This window comes from Leptodactylus fuscus, chromosome 1 (assembly GCF_031893055.1).
Source record: "Leptodactylus fuscus isolate aLepFus1 chromosome 1, aLepFus1.hap2, whole genome shotgun sequence".
Taxonomy (NCBI): Eukaryota; Metazoa; Chordata; class Amphibia; order Anura; family Leptodactylidae; genus Leptodactylus; species Leptodactylus fuscus.
In genome coordinates, this window is record NC_134265.1 from 7,497,840 (window position 1) to 7,520,944 (window position 23,105).

Below are 23,105 nucleotides of genomic sequence, written 5' to 3' on the forward strand. Positions count from 1 at the left end.
CGCAGCATTCAGTGTCACTAACAAACACTTAAGTTGCAGAAGCTGCTATTGACCACGGCATCTTAAAGGTTATAGAGTAAGCCCTGTTACACCGTAACCGCTATAGAGTTATCACCGTAACCGCTGTTACAATGGAAACCTGGCTATCAAATACAGCTGAGCTCCCATGGTGATTGCAGGGACTCTGCTTCCGAGCCCGTTTGATCACCATTATGTACGTGTATGTGGGGATGCCGTAACTACCCACGTTTTCCCATGTACATGAGAATGCATGAAGGGGTTAAAGTAAAATAAATAATTTAGCCTAAATAAAAACAGTGAATGTGAGTTCCTTCTTAATACCTAGATGGGACAATGAATTCAGGTTGAAAATCCACTTATATCCGCTTCTGCCCTTTGTGAATTTTCTGATGTCTAACAAGTTCTGATTTCTGAGTGAAACATTTTCCACATTCTGGGCATGAATATGTCTTTTCCCTTGTGTGAGTTCTTTGATGTTCAATGAGACTTGATTTCTGAGTAAAACATTTCTCACATTCTGGGCATGGATATGGCTTCTCCCCTGTGTGAATCCTTAGATGTAGAACAAGATATGGTTTATAGGTAAAACATTTCCCACATTCTGGGCATGAATATGGCTTCTCCCCTGTGTGAATTCTCTGATGTTGAACAAGATTTGATTTAGAGTAAAAACATTTCTCACATTCTAGGCATGAATATGGCCTCTGCCCATTGTGAGTTCTTTCATGACTAACAAGATGTGATTTCTTAGCAAAACATTTCCCACATTCTGGACATGCATATGGCTTCTCTCCTGTGTGAATTCTTTGATGTTCAATAAGAACTGATTTATATGCAAAACATTTCTCACATTCTGGACATGAGTATGGCTTCTCTCCTGTGTGAGTTCTTTCATGTCTAACAAATTCTGATTTAGAAGTAAAACATTTCCCGCAATCTGGGCATGAATATAGCTTCTCCCCTGTGTGAATTTTCTGATGTTGAACAAGATTTGATTTAGAGGTAAAACATTTCTCACATTCTGGACATGAATATGGTTTCTCTCCTGTGTGAGTTCTTTGATGTGCACCTAACTCACATTTGTGAGCAAAACATTTCCCGCATTCTGGGCATGAATATGGCTTCTCCCTTGTGTGAATCTTTTGATGTATACTTAGATCAGATTTGTGACCAAAACGTTTCCCACATTCTGGGCATGAATATGGCTTCTCCCCGTTGTGAGTTCTTTCATGTCTATCTAGATCAGATTTTTGAACAAAACGTTTCCCACATTCTGAGCACGGATATGGCTTTTCTCCTGTGTGAATTCGCTGATGTTTAGCAAGTTGAGATTTAAAGTTAAAACATTTCTCACATTCTGGACAGGAATATGGCTTCTCCCCTGTGTGAGTACTTTGATGTCTACTTAGAAAAGATTTGCAAGCAAAACGTTTCTCACATTCTGGACATGAATATGGCTTCTCCCCTGTGTGAATCCTTTGATGTTGAACAAGATGTGCTTTAAAGGTAAAACATTTCCCACATTCTGGACATGAATATGGCTTCTCCCCTGTATGAGTTTTCTGATGTGCAACAAGACATGATTTCTTAGTAAAACATTTACCACATTCTACACATGAATATGGCTTCTCCCCTGTGTGAGTTTTCTGATGGTGAACAAGATTTGATTTAGAGGAAAAACATTTCTCACATTCTGGGCATGAATATGGCTTCTCCCCTGTGTGAGTTCTTTGATGTATCCCTAGATAAGATTTGTGAGCAAAACGTTGCCCACATTCTAGACATGAATATGGCTTCTCTAATATGTGAGTTTTCTGATGGTGAACAAGATTCGTTTTACAGGAAAAACATTTCTCACATTCTGGGCATGAATATGGCTTCTCCCCTGTGTGAATCCTTTGATGTTGAACAAGATGTGCTTTTAAGGCAAAACATTTCTGACATTCTAAACATGAATATGGCTTCTCCCCTGTGTGAGTTCTTTGATGTCTTCCTAAATCAGATTTTTGAGCAAAACGTTTCCAACATTCTGGGCATGAATATGGCTTTTCTCCTGTATGAATTCTTTGATGTATACTTAGTAAAGATTTGTGAGCAAAACATTTCTCACATTCTGAGCATGAATATGGCTTCTCTCTTGTGTGAATCCCTTGATGTCCACGTAGATTAGATTTCTGAGCAAAATGTTTCCCAGACTGTGATGAAGTAGAAGATCGATCTTTCTCCTGAAGGGCTGAGGGTATATCTAGGGTAATGACATGTTCTTCATATGGATCTTGTGTATTACCATGATTCTCTACTTTATAATCTGTAGATATCAGATGTCCCTCTGAGCTCCTGGTACAGTCATCTGACAAAGAAAACAGATGTTACTATTTTTGAATAACATAACCATATAAGTAAATTCCCTATTGAGCTGCCGACATCTCAGGGCCAAAGGTTCACCTTCCAATAAGACAATGACCCTAAGCACACAACTAAAATAACAAAAGAATGGCTTCGGAACAACTCTGATCATTCTTGACTGGCCCAGCCAGAGCCCTGACCTCAACCCAATGGAGCATCTCTGCAGGGACCTGAAAAATGGCTGTCCACCAACGTTCACCATTCAACCTGACGGAACTCAAAAGGATCTGCAAGGAAGAATGGCAGAGGATCTCCAAATCCAGATGTGAGCAACTTGTTGAATCATTCCCAAAAACACTCATGGCTTACAATAAAAAAAAAAAATCCCTTTTTCTCGCATATTTCACTGGGCGACACAGTAACCTTGGGACAACCAAAAGCAGTCCCAGAGGGAGGAAAAACAGAGCCATGCAAAAAATCTAGCGCACTACTGCCTGCAGAACCTTATGACCCAAGCTGGCATCGGCAGAAGACAGAATGGATCTGTTAAAATTTAGTGAAAGTGTGAACAGAAGCCCAGGTGGCAGTCTTGCAGACCTGGGGAACAGAAGCCTGATGCCAAACAGCCCCGGAGGCACCAACAGCCCTGGTAGAGTGATCCCTCACACGAAAGGATGGATCTTTACCCTTAAGCCGATAGGCTTCCTTAATGACAAAACGAATCCATCTGGAGATGGAAACCTTGGAAGCAGGCAAGCCCTTCCTAAAGCACTCTGGAAGAAAGAACAGAGCATCGGAGCGTCAGAAAGGGTCTGTAAGAGCTAAGTAGACCCGGACCACATCTAGAAGGGAATGCTCATGAGGATGCTTGGGATCAGGACAAAAAGACAGCAAGACAATGTCCTCATTGATGTGAAAAGACACCACCTTTGGAAGAAAACACGGTGGATTACGAAGGGCAACTTTGTCCTTGTGATGAATCAAAAAAGGAGACTGGCGAGACAAAGCAGCCAGCTCAGATACCCTGCTAATAGAAGTGATAACCACAAGAAAAACAACTTTACAGTAAAGAAAAAGAAGAAGAGAGTTTTCCTTCAGAGGATCAAAGGGGTTAGCCTGAAGCACCTCAAGAACCAGAGGGAACAAGGGAGACCTCACCCACAGACGCGACACACTGGACTGAAGGGTCCGGACCTTGGATTCTGGAAGAAGAATCCTGCCCAGATGGATATCCAAAATCATACCCAGAAACTCCATGTACTGAGATGGCACAAGACAGGACTTCCCCGTGTTGATGAGCAGACAAACTGCTGAAGAAGATCCAGGGTGTTCTGCAAACTGGAGATATTGTCCGTCCTGGAGGGAGCCTTGACCAGCCAGTCACCCAGATACGGAATAACAGCAACGCCTCTAGAATGAAGAATAGCCATGAGAGAGGTGAATTCACCTTGGTGAATACTCGAGGGGCAGTGGCAAGTCCGAAGGGAAGGAGGACAAATTGGAAATGTCGCGAACCTACTGCGAAATGCAGAAAACGCTGATAGGCCAGAGGAATGGAAATATGGGGGTAAGCGTCTCGGATGTTGATGGACGAAAGAAATTCGTCCAGCGCCATAGAAGCAACCACGGATCACAGAGACTCCATATGAAAACTAAACGTGCACGAACGTGTTGAGAGACTTCAGGTCCAGGCAGGGGCGAACCTGCCCCTTTTGCCGCCCGAAGCGAACTACAGAAAGCCGCCTTCAAAGAGGAGGGGGCGGAGCGGAGCAGAGGGGGTGTGGGAAGAAACCCTGGGTGTGGGAAGACCTTCATGCAGAGGAGGTCTTGGTAGCACCAGAACTAGAAGGCTTAGAGCGGGGCTGCCAGGTGGGTCTGGGCTTGAAGGAGGGCTTCTTGGAGCGCGAATCCCAAGTGGATTGCCCATTGGAGCAGGAAGAAGAGCCCTGAAAAAAACGAAACCGCTGAGATTGGCGAGAAGAAGGATGATGCCTGGAACGCCTCTGGAGTAGAAGAGAACTTTTATCCCCAGTAGCTTCGGAAATGAGCTTTTCCAAGCCCTTGCCAAAGAGACGGCCCTGCGCACCTTGAGAAAAAGGAAGAGCAACCACAGCCTTCTTGGAGGTGGGTTCAGTATTCCGGGAATGGATCCATACCGTGCAACGCATAGCCACAATATTAGTAGTGGCCATGGCAGAACGGCGAAACGCTTCCAAGAGTAGCATCACATAGTTACTTAGAAGCATTTAAAATCTCATCCACCAGAATGAACTCTGTAAAGTTGCATCATCAGAAAGACCAGCCTGGAGCCGTTTGGCCCAGGCGATACAAGCCTTACTAATGCAGGAAGCAGCAAAAAAAGGGGCGCAGGAAAGAGCCAGCCACAGAAAACGCCCCCTTAGCGAGAGAATCCAACCTTATATCAGAAGGATCACAGAGAGGTAGAGATAGCTAGAGGCAAAATGGTGGCCCTGGAGAGCCTGGCAATAGCAGGATCAACAGCGGGAGACTCAGCCCATTCAGAAACACACTGATCAAGGAAGGGAAAAAAAAACCCCATCCGATCTGGTAGAAGACAGGGGACGATCCAGATAAAGCCACTGTTCCTTCAGTATATGATCAAAGCTCCATGATTAGGAAAAACCAGAGGCAGACGGCAGCTATGTTGGAAGGAAATAACCTCTTGAGCAACACTTCTTGAGCTTCTGACTGAAGCTCCGGTTCAGAGTCAAAAGTGTCCACAGAAGAAAAGGAGTAAGCAGGAGGAGACCGAGAACCACCTGTCCAGGAGGAGCCATGAGCAGAATCTCCATCTAGAGAATGTCCGGGAAAGGGGGAGGAAGACCTTGACCTGTAGAGGACTTCCTAGTCCTTTTACAGGGATGGCTCCTGGAACTAGAACCAGGAACATCTCAGAGCTTCAACAGCCGCCGACTGCTAACTGGGCAGGCAGCTGCTCCGAAGACACCGCCATAGACTGATTTAGTCTGGTTAAGTTACCCATGGCCTGGGACAGAGAGACCACCCAACTCAGGGAAGGAGAAGGGCCAGGAGGCTCCTGAGAGGAGCTGCAGAGCGAGTAGAGGAACTCACACTGTCCTCAATGAAACTTTTGCTTACAGCTTGAGCACGCATAAAACATTACAAAAGCAGAGGGCACCGGGGGACAGGACATCTCTTCATTAGAGGACATGGTGAAAAGAAGAGAAAAAAAGCCAGGAGTAGCCTCCCAGACCACTGGAAGGAAGACCGGTCGCCAACTGCTGTGGACAAGCTGCACAGAAAAGCCCAGGAGAAGCTTGATAAGGCCTTCCCTTTCAAAAAGCCCATGCAGAACGGAGCAGGGGACCACCCTGGACTGCCCCCCAGCCAATAGAAACTCTAGGCCTCCTGACATCAGGAGAGCCCGAGGAGGGGCAGGGCCTAGTGCGGCCTACATGCCGGCGAAGCCGTGGGACCACACTCAACCCTGATACTTACCCTCTGGCATCTTCAGGTGCCGCAAAGTCGCCCCATCGGTGAGACCACGCACGTAGTAGTGGGGTCAATGGAATCTCCAGTTGCCGATGCAGCAAGTAAAGGATAAGGACTGGGTGACCACAAAGAGCTCTATAACAGAGCGCCTGCAGGGAGTACGTCTAGAGTGGCGTACACGCTGAAGACCCCCTGCCCCTGAAAGAGAATGAAAAATAAAAATGGTGCAAGACAGAAAGACTTTGGTCAGGTCATGACTGCCTCCTACGTCACAAAGTTCAAAACTGCCTTAGTGCAGTATCTGTGAGAGGGCATAGACTGTGTAGGTGGAGCCGACAGCCTTCGTTTTCCTAGTGTCCGCCTCCTAGAAGCCAGGTCTATACCCAAGGTTCCTGTGTCCCCCCGTGAAATATGCGAGAAATTAACTTTTTTGCTTTTAGCAAATGGCTGCCTGCAATGAAACAAAGAGTGAAAAATTTGAAGGGGTCTGAATACTTTCCGTACACACTGTATATGGAATAATACTGCAGGATGCCATAAATCTTACTGTATTACACCCCATACACACAATAGAATCCAAACCACATCTGCTGGATTTCCCAGCCTGAACTCACCGCGGATCTGCTGTCCCATACAGTATGTAGTAGGGTCTGTGGAGTCACAAGGAAGCAGGGACTCCTAGCGTCATAGATCACTAAGATACAGGGAGTCCTGGTGTGTGGACAGAGTTCAGGCTGGGAAATGTGACTGATGTACAGACCAGATCTTCTAGTCCGGATTCCATAGTGTGATTGGGGTCTAAGGTGAGGTTTACACAGTGACATTTGTAGAAGCTGCTTCAGAAATTCAGAAGAAGAATTTTTCCACTTTATCAAATCAGCCCCCGAATCTCCATCAGATTCCTTACTGGCCAGGCCGGATTTTCCACCTCCCATTTATTTCCATAGAGCTCTGAGGTATAGTCATGTCTATTACCTGCTGATGTGAGGGGCTGCTGGTCCTCCATCATCACCTCCTTGTACAGATCCTTGTGTCCTTCTAAATACTCCCACTCCTCCATGGAGAAATAGACAGCGACATCCTGACACCTTATAGGAACCTGACAACACAATGATACAGTCATCACCCCGACCCCTCCAGTTACTGTATAATGTCCCAGCATTCCCAGCAGTGTCACCTCTCCAGTCAGCAGCTCCAACATCTTGTGGGTGAGTCCTAGGATCTTCTGTCCATTGATCTCCTCCTGTATCAGGGGGTGAGGTGGAGGCCCCAGGATTAGGCTCAGGGTTCCTCCATATCCATCATGCACAGGAGTCTGACAGCGCCCACTAGAGGGCTTCTTCACTACTGTGTAATCCTGGTTATGGGGAGACACATTAATAAATGTCACTACATACATGTCCAGAGTCCATCACCTCTCCAGTCCTATCATCTGTTATTACTATAGATAGGAATGATGTCATGATGACATCATCAGAATCTCTCACCTCTCCAGTAAGCTGGTAGATGATCTCTAGGGTGAGATTTAATAGACTTTCCACCATCTTGTTCCTGTCTCTTTCCATCCTTGATGGATCAATCAGGAATATTCTCTTATATAGAAGATCCTGAGAGGATTCTATATTGTAGGAACCTGAATGGAGAGAAGATGAGACAATGTAATCACTACACGGAATCCCATGGAATAAATAGAAGAGTTGAGTCCCATTATTATCACCACCTCCTACTTCTGGCCGCTGCATTCAGAATAGATTGTAGAGGGGAGAGTTTAGTGAGGGGAAGACCGATTAGTAAGGAGTTACAGTAGTCAAGGCGAGAATGAATCAGAGAGACAATAAGTGTCTTTAGTGTATCTCTGGTAAGGAAAGGGTGTATTCTGGAGATGTATTTGAGGTGGAGGTGATATGAACGTGCGAGTGATTCAATATGAGGGGTGAAGGAAAGGTCTGCGTCAAACATGACCCCGAGGCAGCGGGCATGCTGCCTAGGAGTTATAGTAAGGCCTGAGACTGCAATGGATATATCAGGGACAGATCTATTAGATGGGGGAAATAGTAGTAGTTCAGTCTTAGGGTGCATGCACACTACGTAACGCCGGGCGTGTATGAGAGCCGTACACGCCGGCATTACGGCAGACTGCCGAACACTTCCCATTCACTTCAATGGGAGCGCTCGTAAACGCCGCTGTTACAAGCGCTCCCATTGAAGTGAATGGGAAGTGTTCGGCAGCCCTGCTGTAACGCCGGCGTGTACGGCTCTCATACACGCCCGGCGTTACGTAGTGTGCATGCACCCTTAGAGAGATTTAGTTTCAGATAGAGCGAGGACATGATATTAGAGACAGCAGAGAGACAGTTGCTGGTGTTCTGTATGAGTGCAGGGGTGATGTCCCGGGAAGATGTGTATAATTGGGTGTCATCAGCATAAAGATGGTACCGGAAGCCAAATCTGGTGATGGCTTGTCCAATGGGGGCTGTGTAGAGAGAAAAGAGCAGAGGGCCGAGGACCGGGCCCTGAGGAACCCCAACAGCAAGGGAAAGAGGAGAAGAAACAGAGTCCGCAAATGATACACTGAAAGTGCGGTCTGAGAGATAAGAGGAGAACCAGGAGAGCGCAGTGGCGTTGAGGCCGACTGAGCGGAGCATAGTGAGGAGGAGATGATGGTCAACAGTGTCAAAAGCTGCAGAGAGGTCCAGAAGAATAAGAAGAGAGAAGTCACCATTAGATTTAACCGTCAGGAGATCATTGGCGACTTTTGTGAGAGCCATTTCAGTAGAGTGCAGAGCGCGGAAACCAGATTGTAAGGGGTCAAGCAGAGAGATAGCGGATGAAACGAGAATAGACCAGGCGTTCCAAGATTTTAGAGATGAAGGAGAGGTTAGAGACGGATCGATAGTTAGCAGCACAGGACGGGTCCAGGGAGGATTTTTTCAATAGCGGGGTTATAACAGCATGCTTGAAGGAGGATGGGAAGATTCCAGAAGAGAGAGAGAGAGGTAGGATTACTATATTCATGACCTGTAAGAGTTAATTATATTCTGCTGACAACACTATCTTACTGTACATGTGTGTGGTGAGGGTACACTTATTGTTTTCCAAATACAGTTGTAAAGAGTTTAAAGGGGTTGGCCACTTTCAGACCAATATTGAGAGACAAATGTTATGGTTTGTATAATAAAAAGATATACAATTTTCCAATATACTTTCTGTATCAATTCCTCGCGGTTTTCTAGATCTCTGCTTGCTGTCATTCATTCTGTTGCTTCTAGTGGATAAAAGTCTGGCCATGGTCATGTGATTTACGGTCCATGGTCATGTGATGAGCACACGGGTGCCGCTCATTATAGTCAAAGCACAATAATCAGACATCTGCCTGTAATCAGCTGTGTACCTGTGCGCTCATCCCATGACCATGGACCGTAAATCACATGACCATGGCCAGACTTTTATCCACTAGAAGCAACAGAATGAATGACAGCAAGCTGAGATCTAGAAAACTGTGAGGAATTGATACAAAAAGTATATTGGAAAATTGTTCAACTTTTTATTATACAAACCATTTCCGTAGATATAATTAACATGCTGCGATTTTCAAAACTGCGACGGTTTTGGAAATCCCAGCGTGTCCGTGCTGCGATTTTTTCCGCAAGGTGGACACGGGATTTTCATGAATCCCATCCACTTTGAAAGTACTGTAAAACGCTGCGATTTTTCCCGTGGGGGGGAAAATTATGGTGTTTCAGGTCCGTGGGGCCCCAGCCCTAGGGAGCAAATGTTTTCATTCCACGTATTCCTTTGCTACCAAGCGACAGGCCCTTCCCAATCCGACTTGCATTTGCTGTGACTATAAACAAAGCACAATGTCAATCGCTTAAAGTAGCCGGCAGTAATTTGGAGAGCCCGTGTGTCTCACATGGAGAGTTGTATGTTGCTTGCTCTAGAGTGGGTAACCCCAAAAATCTTTTCATATACAGGTATGCACCTGAAGGTAAAACCAGAAACATTGTGTACCAAACAGCACCACAATAGATAGTTGTGTAACTGTAAACCAATGTTACTCTTTGGTCCGTGAACTACTTATAGAAACAAATTAGTGAAATGCCAAAATAATAAAAATTTTAAGTGGAAAAAAAAAAGATTTACTGTAGTTCTGTGAAAATATCAATTTCAGTGTGACACTGAAAATTTTACTTTAGCATAACCAACAATTCAACATATTTTCCGCGAGCGAAGCCGCCGGGTATTCTACTAGTGCTGTTATACAATTTAGAACTTGAAAAATGGGTTTATATCCCTGAAATACATTGTGAGGTTTCCTGTATATTCTCCAAATAAACGTGGTTGGGATCTCACAACCTGAAGGTGCAGTGTGCCTATATGGGAGCGATCACTTTCCTATCATATTCCTCTGACTGTGTACAGATTCTACCAGTTATATCTCAGGGATTATAAAACATAGAAATATGCTATAATATGAAAGAGGACATTCTCTTCTCTCATACGATACTAAGGTCGCAGTGCTATCTGTATTATTTCCGGAGATATCACTGGTTGATAACACAGTTGGGATTAGGATATTTATCGGCAGCCGCTCTTTCATATGACACAAAAAGTAAATATCTATGTTTTATAATGGCCAAGATATAACTGTATGAGGTCCAGGTCACTCAGTCAGCGCTCTGCCTCCTCTGCCAGTGCCACAAGGACAAGTAGCCGGAGGACGAGCATCAGCATCAGCAGCCAGTACAGTATCAGGAACATGAGGAACCAGAAATATGTCACCTCGCAGAACCAACCAGACCCACAACAGGCCACTGACACCCACCGGCTGCACCAGCAGGTACAGACATAACTAGATGGTTCTTATGTAGAGATGAGTGAACAGTAAAATGTCTGAGGTTCGATATTTGTTTCGAGTAGCCCCTCAATATTCGACTACTCGAATCGAATATTTAGTCTATGGGGGAAAATGCTCGTTTCAGGGGTAGGCAACGTTCGATCAAATTACACTTACCAAGTCCACGAGGGAGGGTCGGACTGGATCCTCCGAGAAGTCTTCTCCTTGCAGCGTCCCCACGGTGTCTTCCGGCTCTTCATTCACTCTGCTAGGCATCGGGCTTGGGCAGAGCTGACTGCGCATGCCCACACTATAAGCGGACATGCGCAGTCGGCTCTGCCCAGGCCCAATGCCTGGCAGAGTGAATGAAGAGCCGGAAGACATCGCGAGGAAGCTGCACGGAGAAGACTTCTAAAGGTAGGAGAAGAACCAGCATTGATTGGCCGACTGTATAGCATTCGGCCAATCAATGCTGGTTCTGCATCGAACTTTTACATTCGAACAGCGAGTGGTACTCGATCGAGTACGAGTATTTCGAATACCGTAGTATTCAATCGAATACCTACTCGATCAAGTACTACTCGCTCATCTCTAATCCTATGTTCTAGCAGGTACAGACATAACTAGATAGTTCCTATGTTCCAGCAGGTACAGCCATAACTACCCTGTTTCCCCGAAAATAAGTCATCCCCCAAAAGTAAGACATAGCAGGTTTTGTTGAATTGCTTAATATAAGGCACCCCCCGAAAGTAAGACATCCCCCAATAATACGGTAATCTTTCTGCGCAAAGATTGTATGAAGAAAAACATTGCAGCCAGGTGAACACTGTGCGCGATGTTCTGTGTGCACAGATATGCCGGCTGCTGACACCGCTGCAATACGTTGCATCCACTGTTCCTGGTGCCGTAGGATGAGCTGGGAGATGCCCGTGGACATACACTAAGCATCATATGCGGCAGGGGGGTCCACTCTCCCAGCTCATCCCACAGCAGCAGGAACAGTGGATGCAAATAATGGGATCACAGCAGCAGCAGCCGCCGACTTTCCTGTGAAAACAGAGCACCGCACACAGCGTTCAGCCGGCTGCAATGTTTTTCTTTATACAATCTTTGCGCAATCTTAGCACATAAGACATCCCCTGAATATAAGACATAGCATGTCTTTAGGACCAAAAATTAATATAAGACACTGTCTTATTTTCGGGGAAACAGGGTAGATGGTTCCTATGTTCCAGCAGTAACAGTCATAACTAGATGGTTCCTATGTTTCAGCAGGTACAGACATAACTAGATGGTTCCTATGTTCCAGCAGATAACTCTGACCCCATTGAATTCTGGGCTAATAGGTTAGAGCAGTGGAAGGAGCTGGCCCAGTCTGCCAAGGGAGTATTTGTCCAGACTCAAGCGTACTGGCTCCTGCAAATGTCCCATTTACTGTACTGCTGATGATGTATGTTACTCCGAAACAGCTGGACATCTCTATCACTCTCTCCCTGCTCTCTCACTCTCTCCCTGCTCTCTCACTCTCTCCCTGCTCTCTCACTCTCTCCCTGCTCTCTCACTCTCTCCCTGCTCTCTCACGCTCTCCCTGCTCTCTCACTCCCTGCTCTCTCTTCCCTTAAGCCTTCCTTCCCCTACACTGCTACTCCCATACCTACCCTCTTATCTATCCTATACCCTCTGACCCTTAGGAATAGGGACTGTTGTGTGAGGAGGGCCTGTGCTATGTGTAGGTGTGTGGGTATTACTGCTGGGGTATTTGGGCTTTTGTATTTTCCATTTTGCATTGTGACTTTGTATCTGTCACTGTTTTCTGCATACAAGTGTCTACTCCATGTAGAGTTTAGTGTACTCATGTTCGGTCAGATACAGGTCTTATTCTCCTACACTCAGTGTTGTGACTCTCTGTGTGCGCTGTCGTGTAGGGGAACAGAAAGAAGTGTTCATAGAAGGGAAAAGAGTTTTACAAGGGACGAATAAAGCGAGATATTAATGGAAGGTTTAGATATTAATAACCCCATCAATTCTCCTTTTTCCCCAGCCTACATGAAACGAATTCTTGACGACCAGGGAGAAGCCGACCTTCCTTCATGGATGAGATCGAGGCCAGGATACACAGAACCCTGTGTCAGAATAGGACCAAAATGCGCCTGCCGCGATTTCCGACAGTCGCGGCTTCCCGCTCCGGAGTAGGCCCAAATGAACGAGCCCAGCCCAGAGGATGCTGCCGTGAGGGGGACACCGGGGCTGAATCAGCCGCGGAATCCGCCTCAAGAAAGGGCAGCTCGTTTCTTTTTTCTATGAGCCGAAACCTACCGCTCACGGAAAAAAGGAAGCTAGTGGTCTACATAGACCTTTATTGTGAGGGGGGTGGATTCTGCCTCAAAATCCGCCCCCTCTTACCCCGTGTGAACGAGCCCCAAGTCCTCCCTAGATGAGCCTGTATCGGAGGAGGAGGTCGCTTCAGCTATCAGATCAACTTCTCCAGACAAGTCCCCAGGCCCTGATGGCTTTACGGCACGGCTCTACAAATGCTTTAGTGAGATACTTGTCCCCATCATTACTAAAATATTCAACGGGACAGACGATCAGACCCCACCAATCCCTGTCAGGCCTTATATCAGTCATCCCAAAGCCTGGTAAAGATCCCGTCTGCTGTGCGAGCCATCGCCCAATCTCCTTCATTATCGTAGACGTAAACTGTTCTCTAGCCGTCCATCTTCTGTAATTCTCACATTGATCTACACGGACCAGGTAAGTTTTGTTTGAGGGGGAGCGGTCAGAGACAATGTTAACAAAACTTTGTTGGTATTGTATAGCGCAAAGGAGTGTGGTCATCTTCGGTGTCTGCTGTCGGTTGACACTGAGAAGGCCTTTGACCATGTGCACTAAGGGCCGGGCTCGCTCCAGCAGACATTGGGGACATCTTTAAGCGCAAAATCTTTCCCTTTATGCTGATGTTTTGTCTCAAGTTGGAGTGATGTCTGCACACTTCCCGCTCCGTAATGGTAATAGATAGGGATGCCCTCTTATGCCCCACTCTTGTATTATTATTATATGTACTTATGAACCTGCCCTCTGGTGAGGTTGCATGCTCTTCATATGATTATTGGGTGAAGACGGCTCTTTATATAGACGACCTCATGTTATAGGTTTCCCAGTCCAGTATATTGTTCTCCTCAAACTTGAAGAATTCCATCGTTTCGGTACCCTGAGTAACTTTAAAGTGAATCGACTATCCTGGTTCGGTCATATTGATGCCACATGTTCCAAGCCTTGCGTATACAGCCACCACACATTCTTTGCACACACTAGCAATCGGATTGTTTGGGGTTCGGGCTGCAGTAGACTCAAATTTAGGATCCTGACACAGCCTAAGATCAATGGTCGGCATGCACTCGGGCTGTGACAAACAATGGGTCATCATTGAGGCCAAGCTGCTCTCGGTGCATCGACTATCTCTTCAGTGAATCTTTGCTTCTTATAGGCCAAGACGCTTAGTATATTCCTTCCTCTAGTCACACTTCTTGTCGGTTTGGGACACCATGGTCTGGAAGGAGACCTTGGCAAGTACCCCAGGTTCTCGTAGCCCTGTCCCGGATTGAGTCTAACTCTTTATTTGTGCAGTCATCCTCCTTTACTCTTGCACTTATGACTGATCCCATGGAACTGGAAGGTATTTCTCTGAATTCTGAAGCCCATCGCGTGCTCCTTCATTGCTCTATAACCTTCTCTTGCGTGAGGTAACTCCTAGAAGACCCCCATATGTCGTCTAGTTTTATTTTTCTCGTGTTCTTGGCTCATACGGTTTCTGTTTCTTGCTACCTTTGTTGTATTATCTTTTTGTTTTATACCTTGTTTCATATAAACGGTCACTAAACATGAATGAAACATATTCTATACTACATGTGTTCTCACCTATAAGAGTATCGCACTATTATTCATGTATTTTGTGTATATTAGCTGAATCGGGGAATATATCGTTGGAAAATGTAACGGAACAGAGGCTAAAAAATTCTCCACAAAATTGGAGCAGAATCAGTGACCCTTCTGTGTTTTATATAGTGGGCAGCATGGTGGCCTTGCCACGCTGGAGTCCTGGGTTTGAATCCTGCCAAGGACAACATCTGCAAGGAGATTGTATGTTCTTCCCGTGTTTCCTCCCACACTCCAAAGACATACTGATAGGGAAGGTAGATTGTGAGCCTTATATATGACAGTGACTGTCAATGTCTATAAAGCGCTGCAGAATATGATGGTGCTATACAAGTAAGCATAATGAATCAATGAATGAATAGTGGCGACTCCTCACCTGGCCGGTCACCTGTAGGAATGTCCTCATCACTGCTCACATAGGGCTCTTCCTTTGTTGTCTTAGCGTTAATGTCCTTCCGATCTTTATCCTGATGGAAATGCTGTAATACAGATAATGGAGATGTCAGCAGAGAGTACAGAAGGGAGAATCGATTCGTTAGGAGTCACATTCGACCTGAATACTACAAATTGATCGTTTTTTAACAAACCAAATACTAAGCGATTGCTCTAGGGCAGGGGTGCTCACACTTTTTCAGCATGTGAGCTACTTTATAAACTGACCAAGGGATAAGATCTACTACCCACTTCTTGTGGGCAGGCCGTGGCAGAGGGTGAGAGCAGGAGACAGCTCTCCGGTGTCTGCTTGTTCACAGCGCAGGCTGAGAATCATCTCTGGACACTGGCAGTCCGGGGCCTTGCACTCGTTCGCAGTCAGGGCTGCAGCAGCCCTGCCTGCCAGTGTCCGGAGAGGACTCTCAACCTGCGCTGTGAACAAGCAGCACCCCGGCTCCCTTCATCCCTAAGAGCGGGGTGCGCGTCATCCCCCGGAGCTGCTGCTGCCTGGCCTGCAAGTGTCCGGAGTGCTTGTTCACAGCGCAGGCTGAGAGTCATCTCTGGACACTTGCAGGCGGGGCCTGCAGACACCAGGGATCCCTGGCTGCATCCCGCGATCGACTCATACGTCCTTCACGATCGACCGGTAGATCGCGATCGACGTATTGGGCACCCCTGCTCTAGGGGGGACTAAATGGCCGTCATGACATGTATTGTGCAGTGAAAATACAGAGGAGACACGTGTGTGACATCCGGGCATCACATGACATCACCTGTCAGCCTCTCAGCCAATAATGAGTGGTAGGTGGAGAGATTACAATGATGATGTCACACAATATAAGATACTGGGGGCAGGAAGAAGAGACATCTTAGTGATAGTGAAACTATGGAACAGACGTGTTATTCATCACTGCAGGATCCAGAGCAATTGCTCCATCTTCTACTGGAAAACAACTGCAAAAGAATTACAGAATAACGGAAGTAGAAAGAAGCCAATTACTGGTATAGTCCGATCAATCATAGGAGTGGGGGGAGGGAGAATGTCTGCACTGTGCTGTGAGCCGGATTGCTGCACTTTCCATAGACACTGGACAGTTAACCCTTTAGTGCACTAGAGCAGATTGATCTGTGACTGTCCACGGAGCGTCTGACATTGTACTGATAAAGTCAGTTGTGTAATTGTTACTGCAAAATCTTTTTTGCGAGAGCTTATTTTTCTGTTAAATACAAACAAACTGCCATTGTAATGACAAAACACTGGTACAGTCACAGCTAATATGAAAAATCTTTGTGTTTTAACCCCTTCCAGTTCCACACCGTACTGTAACGCTAGGTTCACACCTGCGTTCACAGTCTCCGTTCTATGGTTTCCGTCTTCTGCATGCCAGAAGACGGAAACACAGACCAGGTCCGGCCGTGCGCGGCGGTGAGCGTTTTATGCTCTCCGCCGCGAAACCGGATTTTTTTTTATCCGGACACAGAGTACTGCATGTCCGACTCTGTGTCCGGATTATAAAACCCGGTTTCGCGGCGGAGAGCGCAAAACGCTCACTGCCGCGCACGGCCGGACATCTCTCTCACCCATTCAAATGAATGGGTGAGAGAGACTCCTGCAGGTTTCCGTCTCCTGCCTCTGTTTTAGGCAGGAAACGGAAACCTCAAGTACGGACACCTGGGCGCAGATGTGAACGAGCCCTTACATATATTTAACACTTCGTTCCATAATAGTATGGAGCTGTCATGCTGCACACTGGAGCTGTGCCTGCGGCATTATTTATGGGTCTCAGCTGTATTACACAGTCGAGAATCAGGACTAGCCGCCGGAGTCAGAAAATACTGCGACCATTAGTGGTCACGGCATCTGGTGATTTGGCGGCAAGATTGTCTGCCACCGTTTGGACTGTCTTTTCCCCTAGTATCCGATGTGTGATGTGTTGCAATACGATGTACCACAGTAGATAGTACTGGAGATCAGAAATCACAGATTCCCATAAGGGACAAGACAAAAAAAACAAAAACAACAAGTCACAAAAAAATAGGGACGATGATGACATCACTGAATCTAATGACTATTCTATTGCAGATAAGACGTGTCACACGGCTCAGAGTGACGTCACGACACTCAGCGAGCCCATATCACCACTAAGGTCCAATCACAAACCTCAGAGGTGACCCTGGACTTATGACATCAGAGAAGTGCACCAGACACTGCAAGGAGACAAGAGACAGGGCGCCCGACGTCACGAGGAGGCCCAAAAGAAGGGAGTATAAATATCTTATTATTTTTGTTTCCTCCCCTGGGCTCCAGCTATTGTATAATATTGTATAATAATTTCACTTTCGGTTCTAACTGAACAAGTTTGTACCGAACCAAACAGAGAGATCACAGGATCGACCGAATCTTCTGAGGTTCGTCCATCTTTACTGGCTAAGTCACTGGTGGTGCAGTCACTGCGCTGTCACTTATTGGATCCCACTCTATTTTGGCAACTGATGTCATGTGCACAGTCTCGATGGAGGACACCTAGCCACCGTTATTTCACTAGGAAAGCTGTCTCTGCTTGGTATCGTCATGTGGGCCTGTCCTTCTAAATGTCCATGAGGTGAACCGTGCACGTCACAGTAATTATGCGGAGCAGCAATTATGGACAAGGACAATACAAAGCTTTTATGGCCCACTCGGTCATTTTTTTGAGCATCAGGAGCTACAGCCTAGAAATGCAGCAAGGCCCGAAACTAGCACTGACATCACCTCATGGTACCAATCACCTCCTCCAGTTCCCCCACACTGGACAATTTCCTGCCCCCAATTTCACCAGGACAAGCCATTACTTACACCCCCCCCCCTTAATGGCTGTAAGGTGAAGCGCACATTAGGTGGCGATGCTGGAGGGTCAGAATACGGTGAATGACTACGACATGCAGAAAACCACAGACACAAGGACTTCACAGCCCGTCTACACATCATAGGGAATATCTCCATCTACCTGATCATCATCCTGTGGAAGAAGAGGACTGGGACATCTCTCCGGTGTTGTCCTCTTACTGGATCTACCTGTAGGAAACACAGACAGGGACTGAATTCATTCTGTACATACAAATAATGGAAGTCCATGTGTATATAGTCATGTCTATTACCTGCTGATGTGAGGGGCTGCTGGTCCTCCATCATCACCTCCTTGTACAGATCCTTGTGTCCTTCTAAATACTCCCACTCCTCCATGGAGAAATAGACAGCGACATCCTGACACCTTATAGGAACCTGACAACACAATGATACAGTCATCACCCCGACCCCTCCAGTTACTGTATAATGTCCCAGCATTCCCAGCAGTGTCACCTCTCCAGTCAGCAGCTCCAGCATCTTGTTGGTGAGTTCTAGGATCTTCTGTCCATTGATCTCCTCCAGTATCAGGGGGTGAGGTGGAGGCCCCGGGATTGTGCTCAGGGTTCCTCCATATCCATCATACACAGGAGCCTGACAGCGCCCACTAGAGGTCTTCTTCATTACTGTGTAATCCTGGTTATGGGGAGACACATTAATAAATCTCACTACATACATGTCCAGAGTCCATCACCTCTCCAGTCATATCATCTGTTATTACTATAGATAAGAATGATGTCATGATGACATCATCAGAATCTCTCACCTCTCCAGTAAGCTGGTAGATGATCTCTAGGGTGAGATTTAATAGACTTTCCGCCATCTTGTTCCTGTCTCTTTCCATCCTTGATGGATCAATCAGGAATATTCTCTTATATAGAAGATACTGAGAGGATTCTATATTGTAGGAACCTGAATGGAGAGAAGATGAGACAATGTAATCACTACACGGAATCCCATGGAATAAATAGGATTAGTAGGGAGTATAAGGGGGGCTTCCGGATCAGGCTCTAGTATGTGAAGATACCTGGCACATTCCTCCTCTCTGTATCAGACTCTTCCCCTTTGTTGACCAGTAAGATGGAACAAGTGTCCTACACAGTATATAGTATATACCGGGGTAGGAAACCGTTTATTGTATAGATGAGATACTCGGAGTGCGGTGTAGTAATTGTAAGGCTGACTTCCCCTATACTACCGTCATATACCACACACCATAACACAGAAGTGCCGCCACCAGGTGCATTTACTGCCATTTCCCGGGACGTTCTTGTACTTTCCTATCAGGATCATGTGCAGCCCCCAGTGTTTGTGCCCAGGAGCTCTGCATGGCATTAGTGTAGTGACACTTTATGTATCTGGATGGCGCTCTAGCTGTATACAGTCATAGGACACTGGTAACAGAACACACCTGACCCCAGCACTCAGTGGATTGTTTCTGTCACTTCTTCCCCCCACACAGTATAATGTCCCATCGTGTATACAGTCTATGGAGCTGCGCCCCCTCCCCATACACTAGAATATACCTGAGCCATGTGCTGGGCCGGGTCAGCACTAGGAACTGTCCGGGTGTACAGGGGTTAATGCTACATCTCCCGCCCTGTATATATATATATATACTGTATATACCTGCTACTGTACTGGGACCCGCCTGTGTACAATGGAGCTGTGATGTCACCGGAAGGGGCGGGGTCTCTCCGGTGTGGGCGGGGTCTCTCCTCTATAGATGACGCAGGCGCTGAGCTTGTGTAGATGAGAACAGACGGCAGTGACTGCGGGATGGAAGGGGGGGAGGGGTGTACTTACATGGGGCTGTGTCCTTGGGGGGGAGGGGTGTACTTACATGGGGCTGTGTCCTGGGGGGAGGGGTGTACTTACATGGGGCTGTGTCCTGGGGGGAGGGGTGTACTTACATGGGGCTGTGTCCTTGGGGGGGAGGGGTGTACTTACATGGAGCTGTGTCCTGGGGGGAGGGGTGTACTTACATGGGGGTGAGGGGTGTACTTACATGGAGCTGTGTCCTGGGGGGAGGGGTGTACTTACATGGGGCTGTGTCCTTGGGGGGGAAGGGGTGTACTTACATGGAGCTGTGTCCTGGGGGGAGGGGTGTACTTACATGGAGCTGTGTCCTGGGGGGAGGGGTGTACTTACATGAGACTGTGTCCTGGGGGGAGGGGTGTACTTACATGGGGTTGTGTCCTGGGGGGAGGGGTGTACTTACATGAGACTGTGTCCTGGGGGGAGGGGTGTACTTACATGGGGCTGTGTCCTTGGGGGGGAAGGGGTGTACTTACATGGAGCTGTGTCCTGGGGGGAGGGGTGTACTTACATGGAGCTGTGTCCTGGGGGGAGGGGTGTACTTACATGAGACTGTGTCCTGGGGGGAGGGGTGTACTTACATGGGGCTGTGTCCTGGGGGGAGGGGTGTACTTACATGGAGCTGTGTCCTGGGGGGAGGGGTGTACTTACATGGAGCTGTGTCCTGGGGGGAGGGGTGTACTTACATGGGGGTGAGGGGTGTACTTACATGGAGCTGTGTCCTGGGGGGAGGGGTGTACTTACATGGGGCTGTGTCCTTGGGGGGGGAGGGGTGTACTCACATGGGGCTGTGTCCTTGGGGGGGAAGGGGTGTACTTACATGGGGCTGTGTCCTGGGGGGGAGGGGTGTACTTACATGAGACTGTGTCCTGGGGGGAGGGGTGTACTTACATGGGGTTGTGTCCTGGGGGGAGGGGTGTACTTACATGGGGCTGTGTCCTTGGGGGGGGGGGAGGGGTGTACTTACATGGGGCTGTGTCCTTGGGGGGGGGGGAGGGGTGTACTTACATGGGGCTGTGTCCTGGAGGGGGGAGGGGTGTACTTACATGGAGCTGTGTCCTGGGGGGAGGGGTGTACTTACATGGAGCTGTGTCCTGGGGGGAGGGGTGTACTTACATGGGGCTGTGTCCTGGGGGGAGGGGTGTACTTACATGGAGCTGTGTCCTGGGGGGAGGGGTGTACTTACATGGAGCTGTGTCCTGGGGGGAGGGGTGTACTTACATGGGGGTGAGGGGTGTACTTACATGGAGCTGTGTCCTGGGGGGAGGGGTGTACTTACATGGGGCTGTGTCCTGGGGGGGAGGGGTGTACTTACATGAGACTGTGTCCTGGGGGGAGGGGTGTACTTACATGGGGTTGTGTCCTGGGGGGAGGGGTGTACTTACATGGGGCTGTGTCCTTGGGGGGGGGGGGAGGGGTGTACTTACATGGGGCTGTGTCCTTGGGGGGGGGGAGGGGTGTACTTACATGGGGCTGTGTCCTGGAGGGGGGAGGGGTGTACTTACATGGAGCTGTGTCCTGGGGGGAGGGGTGTACTTACATGGAGCTGTGTCCTGGGGGGAGGGCTGTACTTACATGGGGCTGTGTCCTTGGGGGGGGAGGGGTGTACTCACATGGGGCTGTGTCCTTGGGGGGGAAGGGGTGTACTTACATGGGGCTGTGTCCTGGGGGGGAGGGGTGTACTTACATGAGACTGTGTCCTGGGGGGAGGGGTGTACTTACATGGGGTTGTGTCCTGGGGGGAGGGGTGTACTTACATGGGGCTGTGTCCTTGGGGGGGGGGAGGGGTGTACTTACATGGGGCTGTGTCCTGGAGGGGGGAGGGGTGTACTTACATGGGGCTGTGTCCTTGGGGGGGGAGGGGTGTACTTACATGGAGCTGTGTCCTGGGGGGAGGGGTGTACTTACATGGGGCTGTGTCCTTGGGGGGGGGGTGTACTTACATGGGGCTGTGTCCTTGGGGGGGGAGGGGTTTACTTACATGGAGCTGTGTCCTGTGGGGGCTTAGGGGGGAGGGGTGTACTTACATGCGGCTGTGTCCTGGGGGGAGGGGTGTACTTACATGGGGGTGAGGGGTGTACTTACATGGGGCTGTGTCCTTGGGGGGGGGGGAGGGGTGTACTTTCATGGGGCTGTGTCCTGGAGGGACTGGGGGGGGGAGGGGTGTACTTACATGGGGCTGTGTCCTGGAGGGGGGAGGGGTGTACTTACATGGGGCTGTGTCCTGGAGGGGGGAGGGGTGTACTTACATGGGGCTGTGTCCTTGGGGGGGGAGGGGTGTACTTACATGGAGCTGTGTCCTGGGGGGAGGGGTGTACTTACATGGGGCTGTGTCCTTGGGGGGGGGGTGTACTTACATGGGGCTGTGTCCTTGGGGGGGGGGAGGGGTTTACTTACATGGAGCTGTGTCCTGTGGGGGCTTAGGGGGGAGGGGTGTACTTACATGGGGCTGTGTCCTGTGGGGGCTTAGGGGGGAGGGGTGTACTTACATGAGACTGTGTCCTGGGGGGAGGGGTGTACTTACATGGGGCTGTGTCTTGGAGGGGCTGGGGGTTGCATTGATGTTTAGGGTGGGACTGGCATCTAAGTGGGGAGAGGACAAGTGTCTATAGAGTGTTTCTGGCATCTAAAGGGGGGGTCAGGGGTCCCTGAGTTCCTGCTGGAATCTAAGGAGGGGGGGGGCAGAGGTTCGAGGGGTGCGTCTGGCATCTAAGAAGAAGGGTGAGGGGTCTTTGGGGTACCTCTGGCATCTAAAGTGTATGGGTGGAGGCCGGGGTTGGTGCTGTTTGGAGGACGTACTTAGAGTAACAACGCAGCGATACATCAGAATTTAGATCAGTTATGAATTGCCCCAGATCTCCATTATAACTCACAAGAAAGTTGCACAAGGTATAATATATATATATACTAGCTTCTGCCAGCGACTTCATCTGCGGGTTGTTGGAGTGGGTGATCCGCCTATATTCAGCAATTTGCTGCCGTCGATGGTTCGCCTGCTCCAGCGTTTCGTCAGCTCTCGAGCTGTCCTGCTGCTGACCTTGTTCCTCACACCGTGCCTGTGATTGTTCCGGCATCTCAGCGGTTCACAGGGACACCATATAATGTGCGTGTTGTTGGCGTTGATGATCCGCCTGCTCCGGGGTTTCGACAGCGGTCAAGCTGTCTTGCCGCTGAACTCGTTCCTCATAAATACGTCAGGCCGAGATGTCACCGCCGTGTTCAGACTGTATTCGCACGATGTTGAAGAGCTTATTTGGCACGAGATTATATATAGTTCTAAAATACAAAGCCAACACAACTCCAATAGTGAGGGAAAAGTGCTAAGTACTGAGGGTTTATTCCACATGCGAAGTTTGG

At 48.2% G+C, this 23,105-nt stretch overlaps 1 protein-coding gene across 1 annotated transcript; it reads right to left on the reverse strand.

Annotated features, from left to right (window-relative positions):
* Positions 1-295: 295 nt before the first annotated feature.
* On the reverse strand, positions 296-18,949 carry LOC142201163 (uncharacterized). Its single transcript, XM_075271993.1, has 12 exons — positions 18,697-18,949; positions 18,387-18,566; positions 18,201-18,308; positions 17,571-17,758; positions 15,944-16,000; positions 13,195-13,604; positions 5,048-5,180; positions 4,177-4,313; positions 3,526-3,674; positions 3,205-3,294; positions 3,054-3,138; positions 296-2,254 (listed from the first exon to the last, which is right to left on the reverse strand). The coding sequence occupies exons 1-12, from the start codon at positions 18,772-18,774 to the stop codon at positions 378-380; spliced, it is 3,492 nt and encodes a 1,163-aa protein (XP_075128094.1). The 5' UTR covers positions 18,775-18,949; the 3' UTR covers positions 296-377.
* Between the last annotated feature and the right edge of the window lie 4,156 nt (positions 18,950-23,105).

Coding starts and splice junctions, on each gene's coding strand:
- LOC142201163 (XM_075271993.1), bottom strand. CDS start 18,774: ATGGAAAGAGACAGGAACAAGATGGCGGAAAGTCTATTAAATCTCACC. Junction 5,181..13,194: donor AGCATTTGTAGAGCCGTGCC/GTAAAGCCATCA, acceptor GACATTCTCTAG/ATGGAGATTCTGCTCATGGC. Junction 3,139..3,204: donor AGCATTCCCTTCTAGATGTG/GTCCGGGTCTAC, acceptor TTTCTTCCAGAG/TGCTTTAGGAAGGGCTTGCC.